Source organism: Poecilia formosa, unplaced genomic scaffold (assembly GCF_000485575.1).
Source record: "Poecilia formosa unplaced genomic scaffold, Poecilia_formosa-5.1.2 Scaffold159, whole genome shotgun sequence".
Lineage (NCBI taxonomy): Eukaryota > Metazoa > Chordata > Actinopteri > Cyprinodontiformes > Poeciliidae > Poecilia > Poecilia formosa.
The window spans coordinates 306515-327895 of NW_006800098.1; the positions used below are offsets into that span (position 1 = coordinate 306515).

A 21381-nucleotide genomic window follows, 5' to 3' on the forward strand; every position below is an offset into this window, starting at 1 on the left:
AAACTCCTCCTTGTTTCCGGCTTTCCCGCTGACACCTTAAGGTTTTGGGTCTGACTGATACTTGGAAATGTTTATGATCCCTTCCTTGACGAAAAAAAACTCAGTTTCCAACCGAGTCAGAGTAACAGCAGCGCAAAAGCTGGACTGCAACACGGAAGGAGAAAAAGAATAAATAAATAAATAAACTACATTTTTAATTTTCTCTGTGAGTTTAGGTCCCTGCAATTTAGAAATAAACATATTTCCAGGGAATTTTGCAAGTGCTGCGTATCTAAGCGTAATTTGGTGAAAACAGATTAAAAAGAAGACTCTCCATCCTGGATTTAGAGTTGTAATGGATTTTTTTTTTTTTTTTTTTAACAGAAAGTATCTTATTCTCAAGATGTTTTCAATAAATTGTAACTGAAACTGTCAAGCCGGTGTTTCTCTCTAGTTGGTATTCCAGCAGCAGCTGTTTCTTTATCCAATATTTATTTTAAGGCTGGTTCAATAGTGTGGGAAATAAACTCGGATTCCTTCAGAGAGATCTTTCAGTGCCGTTATTAAGGCGGTCGCTGAGGAACAGGGTAGTTTTGCTTCTTCCTTTTTATCTACGTTATACCCATTGTTTATATCTGCTGCTTCCCTTTTTCTTCCCTCTCCCTCGTCTTCTCTTAGGTGTGTTTTCTTGTCACATCTGCTGCAGAAGGCCGGTTCAAATGGTTATTGACAGGGAGAGCTGGGGATTTGTGCTCGCACTTATCACTAATATGGAATCCAGTGCCCTTGGGTCCCTTCTCTGCTTCCTGAACTCACTTCATCCTCTTCTCTTTTATTGTACTCTCAGGCTTTTCCCTCTCTTTGTGTCTTCTCTCGTGTGTGAAATAATATCTTCCTCCTCTGTTTGTCTGTTGTGATTTACGTCTCTCTTTTGTTTTTTCGCGTGTGCGTTTCTCTGATGCACTCTCTCCTCTCTGATTTGTCTGCAGAACAAGTTGAGGACTGGTGGATAAGGATGAAGGAGGAGCAATTCTGAGTATATTGGAGGGGGATTATAAACGGACGGACTGACAAACTAGAATGGAGAAGAAGAGGTATGAGTCGGCACCAAGACACACGCACCTTCAGAACCCAGCGGAGCACCGAACCAAACTAGAGTCACTGAACACAACACCCCGAGACAGGAAGAGAGATCCAGACAGTAGTTTCTACCGCCTTCCCTTTCCTCTTTTTCCCTTTGTCGATCTCTCCTGTGAGTACGGCGGAGAGGCGGTGATGCTGCGTGGATGTTTCGGAAACGCAGCGCGGGCGGGAGAACAACACGGCGCAACGTGACCGAGCCGGGCCCGTCTGTTGTTTTTTTTTTTACCGCAAACCGTTCGCCACCTCCAGAAAGCCAGCCAATCCCTTATCACGCTCTCACCTGGACAGTTCGAAAAACGAGTAATCATGCTAGTAAACGTCAGTCCTACTTTGTTCTCCATTATTTATTGTTTTCCTGCTCCTCATACACAATAATGTACACAAATAAACACAAGTAAGCGTCTGCTGCTACTCTGCATTTGTTTGTTTGACCTTTGTGGTGATATTCATGTTGAGTTTTCACAAACACCCGATTCCTGCAGAAGACGACCCTGCAAGGATAGGTGGGTATAAATGACGAATTGATGAGTATTTCTTATTTTAGGTCCATTAAAAATGCTAAAATTTTTGCTAAATGGCCAAAATACAAAGATTTTTTTAAGGGTAATTAAAACATCTGAGTTATATTGCAGAATGCCTGTGGATATATGTTAATTTTTTTTAACATCATAAAAAAATCTAAATAAATTGTGGACTTTGAGCAGAAGACATTGGATGAATGTAAAGAAACTACCAAAACGTTTTACTCGTTCAGAATTAAAAAATTAAACAGACATGCAGTTAAATACAGCTGGTATCAGATAAAATCTTTATCCTTTTTTTGAGTATAAAATCTTATTTTATTTTTTTTAAAGAAATGGAAAACCTGGGCATAGCTTACCTGATATTCCTCAAGTTAGTTAAGGAATACCGAATTATGCAATGAGATCAGCAATTGCACCAGTAAACTGTGGGTGAGACTTCAGATTTCAGAGACTAAACTTCTCCATTTTTTAATCATGTTTCTAGAAAAAACAAAAAATAGTTTAAATTTTTTATTTTCCATTTTCTTAGTTTTGTTCCCTCTCTCTATGCCTGCTCCCTCCAGCACACTACAACTCTATTCTCGTCTGTCAGAGCATTTTCTTTCTACTAGTTTTGCATTCTGCCAAACTCCCGCTTGGATTGGACTAAACCAACAAACTCTGCGTGTCGCTTGAGTTTTTCCAGTGTGGGTTTAAGCAGCGGTAATTCATCGACTCTTTTTTTTTTTTTTTCCTACAGCTGCGCTAATGTTGTGGATGCGTTGTTTAAAGGGACGCGGCCCGAGTCCGATGTGATCGCAGGTCATCACAGAGGAGAACTTATCTTAATTCGGCATCAGAAGGAGCAGCTCTGTGATGGACAGGGAGTGTGTGTGTGTGTGTGTGCGCGCGCGCGAGTGTGTGTGTGTGTGTATCCACGCAAGCGTGTGATTTGTTGTGACTAATCCGCCTCTGAATGTCAGTCAGCTGTCCTTCTGCTTTTTGACTTTTGGAGTCTCAGAGGGGTTACGGCTTTGCTTCTTTTTCTGTGTGTGTGTGTGTGTGTGTGTGTGTGTGTGTGTGTGTGTGTGTGTGGCGTATGCGTGTGTGTGAGGAGTTTTCTAAAGGTTCGGGATTATAGATTTTGAGGTTCGTGGCAGGTGTTTCTCCAAGGAACAAACCGGGCTTTTTTTTTTCTTTTTTTTTTAGTCATCTTTTGTCGTGTTTTTCACCAAATGCATTTCTTTACTATCTAACAATGCACCAATAATAATCCATTTAAGACTTCATTCAGGCCGTAATTAGATTCCATGTCGGATATGTTAAAATATGAACATAATGACGTTAAAGAGACAAAACCATATTCCTTTAGTTTTTGATATATGCTCTATAGTGCCAGTGTGTTAAATGCTTCATGATTCAAATTGATTTTTTTCCTTCATTTGTGCGACACATGGACTTCTCCCCGAAAAAGCTTCATGTTTTTCTACCACTCTTGAGTCACGACTGTTGTGCTTCAGGTAGCTTTAATTTTTAATAATTCTTCTTTTAAAGAGACAAAAAGACCCGCAGAGGTCAACCACACTGTCGCTTCTGAGCAGATGGTGACGGCGCAGTATTTTGTTGACTTTATCACATCGCTGGGGGTTAGAAAAAAAACAAAACAAAAAAAAAAAACAATTTCTCACAGATACTTAGTGAAAAAATACACAGTCTTTCAGTCAGACAGTACCTCGAAAACATATCTTGACCCTTTGAGCGACAGAAGCCCAACATTTCATGACATCATGTCACTCGGTGATGGCAGCATCATGCTTTGGGGTTAATCTGTAAAGAAAACATTTGTGACTCTTGACATGCAGTCAGATAAAATCCTTATATTATACATTGTACTATGCTGCACTGCATGTGAAACAGGCTTGAGGGGTGTGAATACCTCTCCAAGGCCCTGTTTATTCAGATTTTATAAGAATCTTTTTTTCTGACTCTCTCCATCATTCTGCTTTTTTTTTTTTTTTACGATCTGTGAAATCTGTGGAATACTTATTTTTCATGTCTCCTGGCGTCACCCTGATCATTTTATCTCCTGCTTTCACGAGCTTATACATCCCCGCAGCCTCCACCGGTCCCTGCGCTCCGTGTGAAACGCGAGCCTTTTGTAACTCCCACTAACACCAGTTCCCGTACTGGGCTGCTCTCGTCGTAAAGATAAAGCCAGAATTTCATTTCGGCGCTTCTATGATATTTCCGTCCCACACTGCGGTCGACTCTTTAAAGAAGCTGAAATGAAAAAAAAAATATATATATATATATCACAAAGCACTTAACTCTGCAGCACAAAAGACAACATCCTCCACCATGATTACTAACCACCTTCGATGTAATGACCTTCTCCGAGGAAGGAATTGCTTTTTGCTTTAAAGTCTCCCCACACGATCCTCTACTTCTTTTTTTTTTGCATTCGCTCCCCTCGTTTCAATTCTTTTATTACATCCCCTTCTTTGTTCTCAAACTTTTTCCCAAGTCTTTTTCCATCCCTCACCCTGTAACTCGCCGCCGATACCGAAGAATCGAGTGGGCAGCCTGAGGGGGGGTGGGGGTGTTGGGGAGGGGCTGATCTGCTGGAGCTGATTGGCTCTCCTCGCTCGCCAATGAGGTGTGAAACGTCTGTCACGCCGCTTTAGCCCTTCTCCGAGGGCAGCCCCCTTGCCTTGCGTTTCATCCGCGCGAAGGGCTTAGCTTTTACGCAATACGCTTTAGATGTGACTGAACTTTTATCTACACCAATTAAAAGCCCATCGTGGAGAAACTCGAATCGGCGATGTGTTTTTAAAAGTTCGGGCGTGGGTGGAGCGTGAGCCACAGATGCACACAAACGGGGAAAAGTTCCCGCTTGTCGGAGATGCCGGTGGGCCCTGCAGATGAGAGCAGATTGTCATACGCTTCATTCCTGTAATGGGCAGGCAGATGGCAGGCTGCTCTGTAGCCTCTGCTTAAGCTGATGGCTCTATTCATCAGGCTGCTGCGCCCTCCCTGCAGCCCTGCACTGGGCTCACAATTTATGGGCTCCTTTTCTCTCGCACTTCCTTCTGCTTTTTCTTTTTATTCTTTTCTCTCTCTTATTTATTTCTTCCTTTTGTTTCAGCCTGCACCTCCTCTGTTCTCCCCGAGTGCGCCCTGGTGTTTGTGGGGCCGACTGTTGGAGCTCGGGGGGCTGGAGTTAACCGTTGGGCATCGTTTTCAGAAAGTGCTGCTTGATTCTTGCATTGATTAAGGTTTGGGTCACACACATGCTACCTGGAAGCAGGCAAAGATCTTTAGATTACTTTAAATGCGTTTAAACCCCGCTACTTATTGTATTGAAAACATCTATCTGGGTGTGGAACGTTTACTAAAATATTTAACTTCTTTCAAACTCATTTAGATTTTAAATGTGCAATCTTTTGTTTGGTTTTGGGGAGAAAATGGCCAGGAAATGATCGTTACGAAGGAGGTTTCTCTATAAATTACGGCATAAGGATGCACTCTGTCACAGGATTGTTAAATTAGCAGTGGGCATATAGTTTTGACACCTCATTTAAATCGTCTATTTTCTCTCTGCCGCATTTGTGCACTGAGAGCGTGTTTGCAAAAGCTCATGTCTGATATGAAAATTTATTTCCTCTCCAGTATCTTTACAGCGCCACCGATTAAAGGGGAAAACTCACAGATTTAATGAAAGCCAAGAATACGAGTATGGGGGACCTAATACGAGATGAAGATTGGTTGAAGCAGATTGAGATTGCTCTGACCTATAAATGATGCATTACTAAAAAATATATATATATATTTATTAATACAGGATCCAATGCTGAGGACGGAGTTTATAGTTTACCTCTGGTGACACTGATTTTTAAAAAAAAAAAAAAATTAAAAAGTACAACTTCACAAAAAAAACTTTAATCAGGCATAAATCTCAAGCTTGGTGTTGTGGTGAGGAGAAGATAAAGAACTATCTGTTGAATAAGTGACGGTGGCGGCAGCATTGTGCGGCTTCCGTCTGTGTTTATGAGGAGAGAGGACAGCGAGAGCGTCGACTCTCAGTTTCCCTCCGGAGATAAAGGGAACGGTAATGAGACCCTGAGCTGCTGCGTTGAAGAGACGGCGGCGCCGCCAGGGGATGGGAATGACCTTGACGTCCGTATCAACAGCTGCTCATGCACACTCTCAGACTTGCAGCAATCAAGCAACTTGCTATTATAGACGTTCACGTCGGAAAAGCTTGAGGTTTCGTACCATTTCCCTTTTTTTACAGGCTCTATTCTGCCTTCAGATCGCTGGTCTGAATTGAGGAGAAACAAAAATAAATAAATAATATAAATGAACAAGAAAGACCTGTGCTACTTGTTGTACTGAAATAGAGGCAACAGATTGAATGCTGAAAGTGTGTCAAAGTAACAATGCTCCACCACACTGGAACAGCTTTCTTTACTTGCACATTTCCAGGCTGTACATAAAAAAATAAAAACAAATAATAAAAAAATGTGTCTGGTGCGATGGCTGCAGCTCGAATAGTTTGGTTCCGAGACAGAAAAATCCAGACTCTGACAAGAGATCCATATTTTTTATGTGCTTCAGTTTGACACTTTACAGACGTCCTGACCTTATGTCACGACGCCTGACATAAGGTCAGCAATAATATATGTTATTCAGAGAAAGGTTAGTGTCAGTAAAGCTGTTTAATTCAGTCTTTATGTGACACAAGAGCACATTAAAATGTTCATATGTTGCCACCAGATACTTTATTGAGTTCACTTTGACAGCATCATGTTGGCTCTCTAATTATTCAAGGCACAGAATCAAGAAAGTGAAGGAAACCTTCCTTTGAAAACATTCAGCCGCACTGGGACGATAACGCCACACACTTTCTGCATGTTCTTCTGCTGCTTACCTTAAGATCCAAGTCGCCCCAGTGAAAGCGCTCTGCTGGATCGAGATCTGGGGACTGTGAAGGCGACTGGAGTGCAGGAAACCCATTGTCGTCTCGGGGGAGGGGAAAAAACAACAGTTTGAGATGGTTTTAGCTTTTGGAACATGGCGCATTATCTCACTGGAAGTAGAGAGGAGAATATGAGCACAGTGTGGTCGTAGAGGATGGACGTGGTCAGCGGCTACACTCACAGGCTTTGGCATTCCAAAGAAACCAGAGTAAAGAATCCAAAGTGTGCAGAGAAAATATTCACTTTTCTGTCTTGTCGCCTATTTGAGTAAATAGGCAGCGGTGCTGCGCGTTTCTATTTTTATGCAGGTATTCTTCCAAATCAAAAAAAAAAAGTAAAAAAAAATGCATAAAGCACTGGATAGATCATTTATTTGCAACATTTCTATACATTTTAAAGTAATTTTCTCTTTACAATTTTGCCGTTTCTCATCGTACCTCTTTAAACGAATTAAATCTGTGCGTTATGCGAGGCTTTCCAGAGGCAACGTTTGCATGTAGAGGTTTAGAAACTCCCTTCATGTCAGCGAGTGACATTAGCAAGTGGTTCCTAAACCTGTTACACGGGTCTGCATAAGCCCATCCACCCGTGAACCGCGAGAAGCCAGTTTAGACTAATCCCCACAACTGTATAAAAATTGTTTTCTTAACATTCTGAAGGGGATTTAAATTACTTTATGCTCGCAACCAACTCGCCTGTGATGTGGTGCGGAAGCGGGTGCCTGGACCGGTTAATTTTGTCCACAAGCTCGGTTCACTTTGGGTGACTGAGGTCCATTAACGCTCACCGTGCTTCTTGTTGTTGTTGTTTTGTTTTTTTTTCTTTTTCTGTAATGATGGAAATCTCTCAAGTCTCCACCCCCCTCATCTTCTTCTTCAGCACTTAAATACATGCAGCGGAGGTCAAACGCGCACACCTGCCGACGCGAGCTCGCCGTAGAGACCCGGAAAAATGATTTATTATTTGCAAATATGGCTGAAGCCGCTGCAAAAATGTGAGCTCTCGCGTCGTAAAGCAGTGGCCTAGGGGGCAAATACAAACGCTCCACATTGAAACACAGACACACGAGCTAAAAGCAAGCGTTGTGCTTTACACCTCTTTGTCCTATTTATGTGACGTGGCTGGAGGCTCTAAAAACACAGACGGTCTGATATGATTAAACTCCATTTTGGTGTCTGCGACTGGGTTAAATCGGGAGGGTGGCGTCATCCCAAACAAACACGCGCGTCTGTACAACCCAGGGGACACAAAAAGGCAAAAGGCTGCGAATAAAATATTCTTTTTTATACATTTTAAGCAACATTAGTCTGGAAGGGAAGAAGAGGAGACGGTAAAAAAAACAAAAACTGATGTAAGATAGATGGTTATTCCAAGTCTTTAAATTATTTCTTAGGGCTCTGTCTCTCATAATCACCACGTTTTTTTTTATTTTTACCCATGTCCCGTTAAAAGCGCCATATCTTCAGGATAAGCATTTATTTTATTTATTTATTTATTTTTTTCAGCCACCCAGTACGACTTCCTCATTGCTTTTCCAATCTGGGTTCCTCTTTACTGGAGTGATGCATCCTGAGTGTCGACTAATCAAATCCCCTTCATAGACAGAGACCGATGGCTCCATTAGAGCTGCTAATGTTAATCACTCTTAAATATTTATTGGGAGGAATTCTTTGGTTTAGCCTTGACCTTTTCCGTGAAGCTCATCGCCGTGGCTAATCGTCAATGCTGACGTCGCTGCGTTTCTGCCTAAACGTGGCCACGCCGCCCCCCGAGGCTGATATTGATTTTGATTGAGCAGATATTGTTCTGCGTTAATGCGCTGTTTGAATGACATTGGATTATCAGGCTGGGTTTGACCCCAGAAGTGGGCCTCCATGTATTGGAGAAGCCCAGGGGCATGATGGGAAATGTTCTGTCAACGAGAAGAGCCGGCTGCGTTGGAGTGGCGGTAATGGAATCAGACCAATAAAGGTTGTTTTTTGTTGTTGTTGTTTTTTGTTTTTCTCAGTTTGTGTCGGCGCAGATTGAATGCTGCGACTTAAATAACATTGTTATTTCTGATCGGAAAAAGTAGCCGACCATCACATTATGGGCAAAACGGTTCTCGTATTATTTTTAAGATAGCTACAAAACCAAGCAGTATTTTTGGGGGATAATTGTAGAGGATCTAGAGGATAACTGCCTGTACTTCTATCCAAAGGCGTAACAATACCAGCAGCATCAGTCCCAGCACACACTGAGCTCTTTTTTTTTTTTTTTTTTTTTTTTTTTTTTTTCTTACTTTTTTCTGGCAACTTCAGATGAAAGAAGCCATGTGAGATACCACAAAGTTTCACTAATGGCATGTGCTTTGGGGTACCAGACATCTACGACTCCTGGGGAAATGATTGTGCTCTGGCGTTTTAATGAAATCCATTAATCATTCATTGTTGTTCTTTCAACTGACTCAGGCTTACACAAACTTTCAGTATTCCATTTAAATTGCACCTAATTTTTCCCAATCCAAACTTTCACCCACACTGTGCCTCTCTACACCCCACTCCGTACCATATCCAGGATGCTACTGTCACCTACCATAAAGTCTAGGAATAAAGGGGTAAGGGTTAGAAATTGAATTTGGCGGGGTGGCGCAGTGGCGACCCATCTATGGAGGACTTAGTCCTTGACACGACTGTCATGGGTTCAAGTCCTGGCCCGACGATCTTCCCCCCCTTCTCTCATATCCTACTTTCCTGTCTGGCAACTGCTAAACAAAGGCCACTAGAGCCGTGGAAATCCTTTAAAAAAGACGTGAAATTTGGTGAAAGGCTTTTGAAGATGTTGTCTAACGATGAAGAGTAGCTGAAGCACAACAAGAAAACATCAGAGTGGCTCCATGAAAACTCCAAAAGTTGCATGTTCCCCAGCCAGGTTTCGACCGAGGATTCCTAAGGATCCTTTAAAAACGTCTCTGTAAAACGCGAGAACGGAGAAAACCTGACGGGTTTCTTGACATAATCACCATGACACTTCCCTCTGTCGTTCCTGTACATTTTTGCACAATGTTTATACCTTGAAGTGTGGCGCATACACAAAAAAAAACAAAAAAAACCCAAAAACGGATGGATTCCATAATCTCGATGCCTGTGCGCTGTTTGAATTAAGTAATGGTAGCAGCAACCTCTCTGAAGCACCAGATGCATCCTTTTAAAGCAATTTCATGCCACAAAGTGCACATTTCTATCGGCATCTACTGAATTTGTTTACAACAGAGGAAGTAAGGGGGAAATATTTCAGATGAGAGCGAATAAAGTCATCCCTCTGAATAAACAGAAAATGTATCCTTGTTAGGGTATTTCTTAAGAGGAGGCATATATTGATTAGCCATGCTTTTAGACTCAAAGCGGCCTCGCAGCTTGGAAATAATCAAATTCTGTTTGGGAGGAAGTGACCATAGCCACTTCAAACCTCCTACGCGTCTCAATCAGGCCAATGAATAAAAGATTTGAATTTCAAGTGTATAGATTTGGAATTTTTTTATTTTATTTTATTTTATTTTTTTGGTAAAGTAATGATGTTAGACTGCAGAACAAAGCCAAAAAGGGGGGAGGAAAAAAAAAAAAAATCTGGGTCTCTTTGCCTTTCATCTCACTTTATATCACTTGTGGAGGTGGAATGAAAACCTGCTCAGTTTATTGATGTGTGTCTATCTTCGGGAGTGAGACCGAGAGGAGCAGGTGCAAACATATTGTCGCTCTCAACTTTCCATTTTGAGGTTTTATTCATCGCTTCAGAAGAATAAAAAAAAAAGAAAAAAAAGCTGCTCTTTCTTCTTCAGAGGTGTGTGAGGAGCGGTTCCCTCATCTAAATCAACATTTCGTCCATCCATCACGCCCTAATCGCATGAAGACTGTGTTCAGACCAGACTGTTACTCCGTCCATTTTAAACCAGAAAAAAATAAAAATAAAACAGTTAAGGATCTTCTATACTGTACATAAATGCTAATATAGTCAGCAGTTTCCTTTCATTTGAGCATTCTGCATTCATTTTCGTGTTTTTATTTTATTCTGAAACGTTTAGGTGAGGCCAAAATGCAAAAACAGAAGAGATCTGTAAGGAGATAATTACTTTTCTTTTACCCGCTGAGCCCACCCCTCCCACTTTACAACCAACCAACCAGCTTGCAGAAACACGGGTGGCCTATTAAGACAGATGTGTTTAATCATTTTGCTAACAGGGAAGATGGTATCACCTGTTACCATGCTTCATCAAATTACCGTACACTCACACAGTGGTATCTCCTTATTTAATCAGCACACTGACTGTTGTTCATTTCCAATGATGATAATAATAATAATAATAATAAAAGCTAAAAAAAAAATAATAATAATAATTCCCTCATTTGTTAGTTTTCTTCCCAGTGTTTAAAACTGCATGAACTTGGAGAAAAGTAAAACATCTGGTGAGTCTGTGCATAGATTTACTGAAGTTTGATATTATTCCTATATCTTTTACAATTTTGATGGTTTTTTTTTTTTCTCACTCTAATCCCAGGCAGAGAATGAAAAGTAACAATTTCATCATATGGCGTAAACACTTTTTTCACACTAAAACGAGGCAATAAAACCTCCTATAACACAAAGGTGAGCTGATCACAGGCAAGCTTTGGTCCTCGTGACTCCAAAAAGCAGGCAGAATAAACATCATTTGATCTCTGCTATCCTCACTTTCAATTCTCTTTTCTCTCGTCTTGTTATATTCTTTACCAGTTTTTTTTTTTTTTTTAAACCGCTGATCCCTAACATTTTCTTCTGTCTTTTATCGTGTCAGCAAGGGAAAAATTAACATTTCCTAAAGCAGCCACTTGTGAAAGTACATGAAGGTAAAAGAAAAAGTAGATTTATTGCGCCTAGATTTGAGTGGCAGACCTTGAAGCTCCCATAAAAGGTTTATATGTGGCTGCAGTTTCCAACGGAGAGAGGGAGGCACTGAAGAAACGTCTTACAAACTCTCGCAAGATCCAGCGTTACGCTGACATTTCAGACCACGAGAAAAGTACATTTTGACACTGTGTGTCACATTTTGCTATATTCAAATCTATTTTAAAGACAGCAGATTTGGGTAGGTTTAAAAAAAAACAAACAAACTGGTGCTCTCTGCTGAAGGTATTTCCACGATGATGCTAACTGATGGCAGTGTTCTGCTTAAATCTAAAGCTACGATCAACTACTGTGATCAAATCGATATAGGAATAACAGAGAGTTGGCCACTCTGAGGTAAAAACAACAAACAGCTTCCAGTCCAGGGGGTGGGGGGCACGGCTGACTCCGTGGGTGGGCAATGCCCCCCAATGCCAGCCCATGCTGCCGTGCCTGCATTAAACCAAAAACTTGCCATGCAGAAATGTATTATTTTAGGTTTTCTGATCCAAGAAGTCTTGGACATGAGCAAAAGGGTGTTAGCTAATCTGTTGAGTAGAGATTTGTTGCAGATAAAAGATGTTTCCATCAGAATAATAATGATTTAAAAAAAAAAAAAACTAATTGGTTTTTGCACAGGTCTTGTTGCAGAATAAAGTTGTCTCGATGCTTATTGTCAGTTTTGACTTCAAATTAATTTTATTCTAAGTATTTTTTTTTCCAAGTTCCCAGACAAATTAACGCAAAGAAGTCATCCCACTCTTCTACGTGTAAAATGTTTGGGAGAGAGATTAAAAACTTACTTATCCAGGTTGGCTTGTAAAATGTATTTTTTTTTAAAAACACCAAAAAATATATATTTATAAGTTGTGTTTTAAACCTGAGTGTCATAAGCAATGTTTACATAAAATCTATTTTCATTTAACCGTGCTCGGTCTTGTGCATGGTTCCCCCCTTTCTGCAGATCCAGTATCTTCGCTGCTTGACACAAAGGGCTGGAAAGAAAAGAGGATAAAATCAAAGGGGAGAGTGAAAAGGTGAGACAGATGAAAGAGATTAGGGATTGATTATCGATCATTGCGAAGTTGGGAAAGATGGAGGAACAAAACCTATTTTCCTTTTTAGTGTTTTTCTCCCCCACCCCCCTCCTCTCCGGCTCATCGACCTGGAAGGAGGCGGTTGGCGAAGGAAGGCAACACAAAGGTTTCACACCATCTCCCCTTCATTTGCCCTTTATCACTGTCACAAGTTTGTTTGGATTTCATTTTCTTCCTCATGTTTAGCCAGGCTTAATTAAGAAAGAAGGTTGGAGCAAACAAAGCAACACGAGACAGGAGCAAGGATGAAATGACTAAGGAAGAGTGGAGAGGAGAAGGAAACACACACACACACACACACACACACACACACATTTGCAGGCGTGACTTTATTGATGTAGAACGAATCGGCGTGCAGCAGCGATCCAGCAGTTTCCTATTCCCAAATCAAACAAGCGCTCATTAAAACCTCACCTTCCCCAGTCTTTTCACAAATCATTTCCACAAATTCATTTCGCGGAAACACATTTCACCCCAAGACAGAAATCAAACGTAATCTTATGGTTCATTTCCATTCACACAACACAAATCTTATGAGTGATCACAATAAATCTATTCCACAGATTTTTTTTCTTTTTCTTTTTCTGTCCATCAGCGCCTGTTACTGTGAGTGCCGGTTCTTGACATACTTCGATAGAGATCGGGACTCAATTATTTTATTTAGCAGACGACGCACGAGAGCGTGCAAAAAAAAAAAAAAAAAAAAAAAAAACCGGCAGCCTCACGCGTTCAGGTCCGGGGTCAATAAGCTGTTTCCTGTGTCGGAAGGAGGAGAGTGTGCATGTTTGTCTCTTGAACAGTGCCTGTTTGTTTTCTTTGGCTGAATTTGCATCTGTCTTTTCCCTCAGGTTTTGTCGTCTTCTGAATGTGGAGAACATAAATCCATGTCAGCCGTCGTAGGTTTTGTGTGTGGGGTCCTCTTGCGATGGTCACTACAACTGTGCGTTTGTGGAGTTTGGAGGGTCTGAGAACATCAACAAAAGGCAAAACATAAAAAAAAAAAAAAAAAAAAAAAAAACTCTTTTTTTTGTAAGAGTATTTTGTTTTTGCACATTTCCCCTACGCATTCAGACACACACCCCTGTGTGTGTGACTGGCATGCTGAGTGCAGACTGCAGTGCACTGCCCAGCTCTCTGGGTTCTCCTATTGGAAGACTGCAAAGTTAATGAGTTGTCCTGGGACTTCTTAACACACACAGAGAAAAAGGAACATGCATGCATTTTTCTGCCTCTGCATCCAAGAGCACCGTCTGAGTCGCTGTGTCCTGTAACAGATTTTACGGCGGAAACTTTAAGAAAAGAAAGTGTGCATGTCTGGACACTTAATACCTACAGTCTGCATTGTAATATAATTATATATAGTTACTGCAGTGCTTCAGTTTTTCAATACGGTGCAGTCAGAAGTTTACTTTGATCAGGGTGACTTTCTAGGTGTTAAATGAGGCTGAGATGAGTGCACCAGCAGAAGGATCCCAAACATACATCAATATTAAGATGGCAGCAGGTTGACATTCAAATGCTGGAACGGCCCAAAACTCAATCCTATTTTACAAACTGCATTTAAAACTGGTTCTGTGTCAGAAAACCAAGCAATGTGGCAGAACTCTACCAATTCTGACGAGAAGAGTCAATATTTAGGCAGCATTATTCCAGTAGCTTGCTAATGCCTATCATAAAGACTGTAATTGCTTTATGTAATTCTTTATTTTTAGGTAAACTCAAATACATAAAGTACAAACCCAAAGCTCTCCAAAGAGCCACATTTCTTTTGAATATCTTCCTTAAATTTGTTATTTTCATAGAGCACAATCCTCAGTGCGGCCTCTTAATCGATGCTATTTGCAAGAATAAACGTCCTCGTTAATTTAAGACATGCTCCTTCTGATTGTCTTTTAAAAGTTAAAACGAAAGAAACTTTGTATTGCTCATTTTGCTCCTTTCAAACAGTCCTCTAAGCCTTTTAGGCAAGTGCTTGCGATTGTTAAGTGGTGACTTTCTTACATTCTAACGACCACATCTGCTGAAGCACACGCTTCCCTCAAAGTGAAACCGAACGGATCGAACATCTGCTGCTTCCTGTCTCTTCTCACCCCGACTGGTCCGGGGCAGATGGCTGCAGACCCTGAGCCTTGTTTTCTTTTTCACTGTGTCCCCAAAAACTGGCTCTCCGGAAAATTAAAGTCTATTCCTGAAAGGTGCCTCAAGGTGAGTGATGATGACAAAGCTCTGTGTTTTGTTTTCTTTTTTTCCTCTCTCTCTCTCTCTCTTCATTCCTCATAGTAATCCACAAACACCTTAAAATGTTGGGAGATTATATCAGCAAACAGAGAACAGGTGAAAGACAAAGAACCAATATGTGGGAGATGTGAAGTGGATCTGCAGTCGCCACCTTTTGGAGACGATGCTCTAACATCACCGTATCGTCGGGAAAATACCAAGATTTTCGTGGAAATGTGCAGTGTGAGAGGCTGCTTTTGTTCCAATAGAAACGGTGTACTTTCAACTGAAAGTGGACGTGATCTTCAACAAAGAGGGCACCGGTAAAGATGTTGGGCATTGGACTACTTTTTTTGTCTTACAAAATCACGTTTATTGACGTGTGGCATTTACAAATGAAACTGTGTCACATGTGTGAGATGCATTCCTTTTACTTCCTGTGTGTTTCTTCATTGTTTCACAGTACACTGTAAAATTAACCACATTTCCCTCTCATTTATACTTCTGTCGTAGCTTTAAAATTGCCGGCCGAAGGAATGTGCCCGGCTTTGCGCCCGGGTAAATACGTGTCCCACATAAACGAGGAAGACGGCGTGAGGATGAATATGGGAGCGATCGCTCACACCATTTCTCCACTTTCAATCAATAACGCAGTGATTCTAATAGACATTGATTGCATCTGAATCCCAGATCCCAAGTCGCAAATGTGATTATAAAATGGCCAGTCTTGACACTTTATTGAAAACAATGAGGCTTGGAAGAAGAAACGGGAGGAGGGCAGGGAATGGGAGTGACTGGCTGGGAAAGATGGATTAATCTTCTGCTTGTCAGCTCGCTGAAGCCTCCCCCTTCATCCGCCTTGTCTCTGGCCTGTTTGCGGGTGAACGTGGCGTTTATGGAGGAGGCAAATCTGAACACGGTCCGCAAGATATGGCATAATGTGTGCTTTGTGTAGAGACGGACTGTTGAGAAAGAACAACAGTCATTTCCCCCAGCAGCCTAGCTGTATCTTGATGCTCTAACGCTTAGGTGTGATTCCATATTGGATACGAATCATAAATGACGTACGACGTCGGCATTAAGCAGAGACGGCTGAAGTTGTTCCTTTTCAATCACCAGACAATTTCTCTGCACCGCTTTAACTCCACAGATGAATTTTGCTGTGCAGATTAAAAGATGAATAAAATCATTATTCAGGTTTGAGTCTTTATTTTCAGTCAGGCGACAACTAATCATTTTAACCCAATTGCAGCTAATTGCGGGTTTCTACTTTTAAAGCGCAAAATGTGGCTTAAAAGGAAGTCTCACACCGTTGGATGATAAATCACTTTAAACCAATTTTGAGTTTGAGACCCAACCTGGTACGCTTGATCAAACTATTGATTGCTTGATCAACGATTCTAAGGTTTAATTTACAACAAAATACGTGAAAAAGTAGTTGTTGTTTTTTTAACAGAAGTTGATTAAACAAATATTTCTTAGTTTACTGCATGGCTTGGTTTTCTTCACTGCACGTTGGAAAAAAAATCAACTTAGTGCTGACTCATTTGAGTTCAATTCAGAGTTGTAGCTTTTTTTTGCGCGTCACACCCGCACAAAAAAAAAAAAAAAAAAAAAAAAACCACTGCTTATCATTTTAGAAAGCTCTCCAGCACCAGATGTTACAAGCACAGGTGGGCAGATGACGTGGTAGGAAGTGAGCTGACGTCTGCCGTTCGACGGCACCTTATGGTGCGGGACAGAGAGAATACTCCTCGAATTTGCAACAGAAACTGAGAGGCGACAAAGTTTGAGCTCGTAAACAGACGTGATGGTTTTCATAAAGTCTCTGTTTCGATATTTTATAGCTTTATTTGTGGCTATATTTTGTCCCCTGCTCTTCTTTAGGGCTTTCTGTTGCAGTACTTTATGTGGAATTGATCTCCAATCGTAACAATAAACACTCAACAATTTCTATGCTTGTGCATCTGCTCGAAAGAATGTGCGTCACCTGTGTAGGTGTTCGTACGTGCATGTTGTCTGCAGAAATGCAGCAGCAGTGTAATCAGATGTTCCCAACCGACCTGCTGGTGTCGCTTTTCATAGTTATGGGTTTCTCCGGCTTAGTTTACATAATTCCCTCTGCGGTGAATTATTGCTAATGGAGCTGTTTGCTCACCTTTTCTTGTGTGTGTGTGTGTGTGTGTGTGTGACACAGTTCTAAATTAAAATGTTATTCCACTGTTTCCTACAGTTGCTCATCTCTTACTGCAAGCTAATTGCTAAAAGTAATTTGTTTTACGCTTGATTTCTATTCAACAAATGCTGTCACTTTAGATCGACTGAAACGACTCAGACTTTAAAATAGATAGAAAAAAATGTTTTTCTCCTGCCTTTATATCTTATTTGACAAATATCTCAGACTGGGATTAGAAAGTATTACTTTATCTACAGTGTGAAGGATTATCAAAGGCAAGGAGGAGCCTGGACAAAAGCATTAAAGAGGATTTCTTCAGTAACCGTGACCGCAAATGTAAACAACAACCTTGAGCAAGAAATGTTTTGCATAAAGGCAAGACATGTATGTGTACTTTTTATTATTATTATTTTTGGTGCATTTTCTACATACATAGTCCTTTTTTTTTTTTTTAAATCAAGGATGTGTGTGATGTCTTATCTCAAGCTTAGGGGATCGAGAAATATACATTTCTGCCATACTTGTGTAGCTTTGGTGGAAAATAAATAGTCAAATGCACCAAGTGTAGCGTTTTGTTCCCATGCCAGAGCAGTCAGAGCCAATGTTTGTTAAAGTACAGCAGTCCCTGCTCTATACACCTCCATGAAAAATGTGCATGTTTCCGTCTGTCACTCACTGCTGTGGTGACGCGTACCCCACTTTCTTGCAGAGTGGAATGGCCCCGAGTGTTTGTGACACGGATTCGCACATGCATAATTACACCATTTAATGCTCTTCTGACTGATTTGGAAGACAATGTTCAATTTGAAATGTAAATGCACTTCCCTCCATGTTCAATCAATTAACGCTAAACACATTTGGATGCGGCGCGTTGTTTTTGCCTCCCTAGTTCTCTTGTCTGTTCTTGTTAATGGCACTCACAGCGCATTATCTATTAAGGACTGAATGGAGACTTAATGTCAAGGATGTATAGAGCCGTAATGAAATGCGTTTTCGACAGAGACGTAAGCACGCTCGACGCGTGGCTGTTTGCGGAAACACATCCGAGCTCACTTTGCAGCAAGAATCCCAAACTATACAGTATGTGTCATACAGAAGACATAAGAACTAAAACCTGACAGGTGCCCTCCCACAGAGCCTGATGGGAACATTAGCAAGTCAGTCTGGTATTATGTGGAAAGACAGAAGCTATTAATAGAGGAGAACATCGGTGTATGGGAAGAACTACCTGCCTAAAATATTTAAATAGTCTTGCAAGTTTGCTTTAGTTTGTTTTATTTTCTGCAAGTTTCTCAGATGGATAAAACTTTGTTGATTATCTTGAAGGCTAGGTTTATCTTTTCTGTTTAGTAACAAATTTTAGTCTCCCCCCCCCTCCCCAAAACTACGACCCTCTTTGCTGTTTTTGCTTTGAAGGCTCTAGCGTGAATGTTACAAAGAACATAAGGTAGCCGTCGTTGTTGTAGTTGTTAATTTTATTGCTGAGTGGCTTTACACGGACATGCCGGTTAAACTGTAAATAAAGTAAAAAATAAAAATAAAATAAAAAAAAATTAAGTAAAAAAAAAAAAAGACAAACAAAACGTCAATACTTTGTATTTCAATATTAAATAAACACAAACTTAAACATAGTTTTAGGAGCTTGACTTGACTAGCCGGTTATAAAGCAAAGTTTACTTTTAGAAGAGTTCATAATATAATAAACATCGGCATTCAAATATCACAGTGCAGCAAACAACAGCTAGCATTTGGCTAATTAGCTCTAGCAAACACCAAGCGCACGCTTAGATAACAAATACTTAAATCCTACAGTTTTACAGCATTAACATAGCTCACCACGTTGGGCAACACTGATAAACATTAGTAAGTTGTGATTTTAAGGCAGGTTCGGCTTGTTAGATACGCTAGGCAGCCTAAGTACACAACGGGTCCGCCGTTCTTTTTCTTCTACACATTAATCCACGTACCAATACAAAGCAACTACAGAGCCCCCTAGTGGAATGGGAGGAGTGAATCCAAAAGTGAAGTTACTCAGATTTTACGAGCTAACATCACAGCCGGAAATTTGTTCTCATCTGCTCTTTCTTATTTGCGTTCACATTCAGTGACTTAGAATACCATTGAAAAGTGATTTATTTCGGTAATCTAATTCGCTTAGCGAAACGCGTTAGAGAGATTAATTACAAGCGGACTGATTTTCCAAGGTTTTTGTTTCTGTTAATAGTAATGATGTTCTGCTTACAGCAAATAAAAACGCAACAATAAAAACAACTTTGAACTGATCCACTCCCCAAATCAAATAGATTTAGTCGCTATTAAACCACAGTTCCAATTGTATAATTTCTCGTGTTTGTGTCTGAAAATGCGTTGGGAGACTCTTCAGATAAAATGTTACTCGATGTGAGCCTTAAGATGTGAACGTCAAAACCTGGACCTAAAAAAAAAAGATCATGAATGAAGGATATGAAAACAATTAATCAAAAATAATTCACCAGTGAGTGCACTCCGAAGGGAAAGAGAAAGGAGTTGCGGTGTGGTGTAATATGCAGCCGATGCGATGCTGAAAGCTTCTGGTCAAACTGGTGTAAAATACTGCTGATAGATGAGTACATCTACTAACCACAGTAGTGGATTCCCAGAAGTGCTGACTGCCTTTTGTGTGTGTGGTTTCCTTGTGTGGCGAAAACAGAAAGGATAGACAAAAAAATATACAAGCACATTCTTCCACTTGACTTTCTGAGCTGGTCTTTCTCCAGCTCCCGTGCTTTCTTAAAAAAAAAAAAAAAAGACAAAACTGTTGTTTTCATCTTGTCGGCAACAGGAAAGAGTTTTACAGGACAAATCAAGCAAAGAGTAATCTGTCGCTTTTAGTTTCTGAAGCTGCCTCCCTGCCACTGTCTCAAATAGTTTTGGCCCAGCTGTCTTGGATTTCCCACATTTAGGATTTGTTTTGCCATGCAAATTTGCTAAGGTTGAAAGAGCCAAGTTCAGACTCCAAGACAGGAAGCAGATGGGTGAAATAAATGTAATAGCTGATTTACTAGCAGACAACACAAACTATAGAAGCTGGTCCAGACATCCACAGACTAAAAGCGGTGGCGTGGAAAGGGGAACATGATGAAACGAACCTCACAGGAACAAATAAAGACAAAATGGTTGTGAAGCAGAAACGGCACGAGCCAATTTCATCAGAGGAGAGTTGGGCAGAAATATTCATTCCCCTTTAACTCTTCTGCAATTTTTTGCTTTTAGAAAACTCAAGGTATTTCAAAAAAAAGAGCTTTTTTGATATATGTACTGCATGTATAAAATTAGAACAAAGAAAAACATAACTGGGAATTGAAGGGAAAATTATGCATTCAACCTGAAAAGTGCAGAGAGCATTTATTTTTCATTCCTCTGGAATAATTAAGTTGTTGAGTAACATTTTACTGCAGTTACAGCTTCAAGTCTTTAGATATGTTTTTGTGAGACAGATAGTAAAATTTTGCCCATTTTTTATTTTATTTTACTTTTTGGTGAAGCAGTTCAAAGTCAGGAAGAGTTTAATGAGTTTGTCTGTCATGTGATATTTTAAATCTTGCCACAGATTCTCAATTGGATTCAGGTCTGGACTTTGACAGGACCATTGTCCTGTTGGAAGGTGAATCTATGTCTCTTGAACAGGTATTCTTCCAGGAATTCCTCTTATGTAGCGCCGCCCATCTTCTCATCAACTCTGACCAACTTCCCTGCTCTGCCAAAGAAAAGAATCCTAACTGGACTCTTATTAACTAATTAGAAAACTCCTGATGGTAATTAGATGAGGGCTAAATGGAGACATGTCATGGAAAACCTTCTACTTCACAAAAGAGGACAAGTATGAATAGGCCTGTCGCATAAAATCCAAAAGATGTACATTATGTTTGTGGTTTTAATGTTGAAAATATGAAAAAAAAAATCATCTCTTGACAGGAAGTAAAACAGCAACCAAAACATCCTGAAACCTAACAAAAACGAACTTTTTTTTAAAAGTATAGAACACTGTAGCACTAAAATAAAGATATGAAACCCATAAACCATGACATAAAAATCCATAGACCCTGACAGCAGACAACTCCCAGAAGAAAAAGAACAAAATAAAACACCAACAGAGTAAAGGACAGTTCAGAAGGTCTTATAAATTACCATTGCTTTCGGAATTCATTTAAACATTGAATATTAGGATTGCTTTAATATCTTTTGAGTGTTCATTTTATACTGTTAATGACTATAATTCCTTCTGTCAGCTAAACTATAACAGTTGAAAGCACCCACAACTTCAGCCACCACCTATTATGTCATTCCCCTAAGTTTCTTTATGCCCCCCAACTTTTATGCTTGGTAGAAGTAGCTTGAGACTCTTGTTA

The 21381-nt window shown here is 40.3% G+C and overlaps 1 protein-coding gene and 1 long non-coding RNA gene across 7 annotated transcripts in view; both read left to right on the forward strand.

Annotated features, from left to right (window-relative positions):
• chchd3a (coiled-coil-helix-coiled-coil-helix domain containing 3a) overlaps positions 1 to 1536 on the forward strand; it is a 62156-nt gene extending 60620 nt beyond the window's left edge. For all 6 annotated transcript variants that reach the window (XM_016677660.1, XM_016677662.1, XM_016677661.1 and 3 more), the window contains one exon: positions 969 to 1536. In XM_016677660.1, the coding sequence (XP_016533146.1) occupies positions 969 to 978 (10 nt within the window). In that variant the 3' untranslated portion in view covers positions 979 to 1536. The remainder of the gene's footprint in view (positions 1 to 968) is intronic.
• Positions 1537 to 8387: 6851 nt separating this feature from the next.
• On the forward strand, positions 8388 to 14332 carry LOC107837625 (uncharacterized). The gene is made up of 2 exons (XR_001663664.1): positions 8388 to 12540; positions 12629 to 14332. It is a non-coding gene; the product is annotated as an uncharacterized LOC107837625 (long non-coding RNA).
• The last annotated feature ends 7049 nt before the right edge of the window (positions 14333 to 21381 follow it).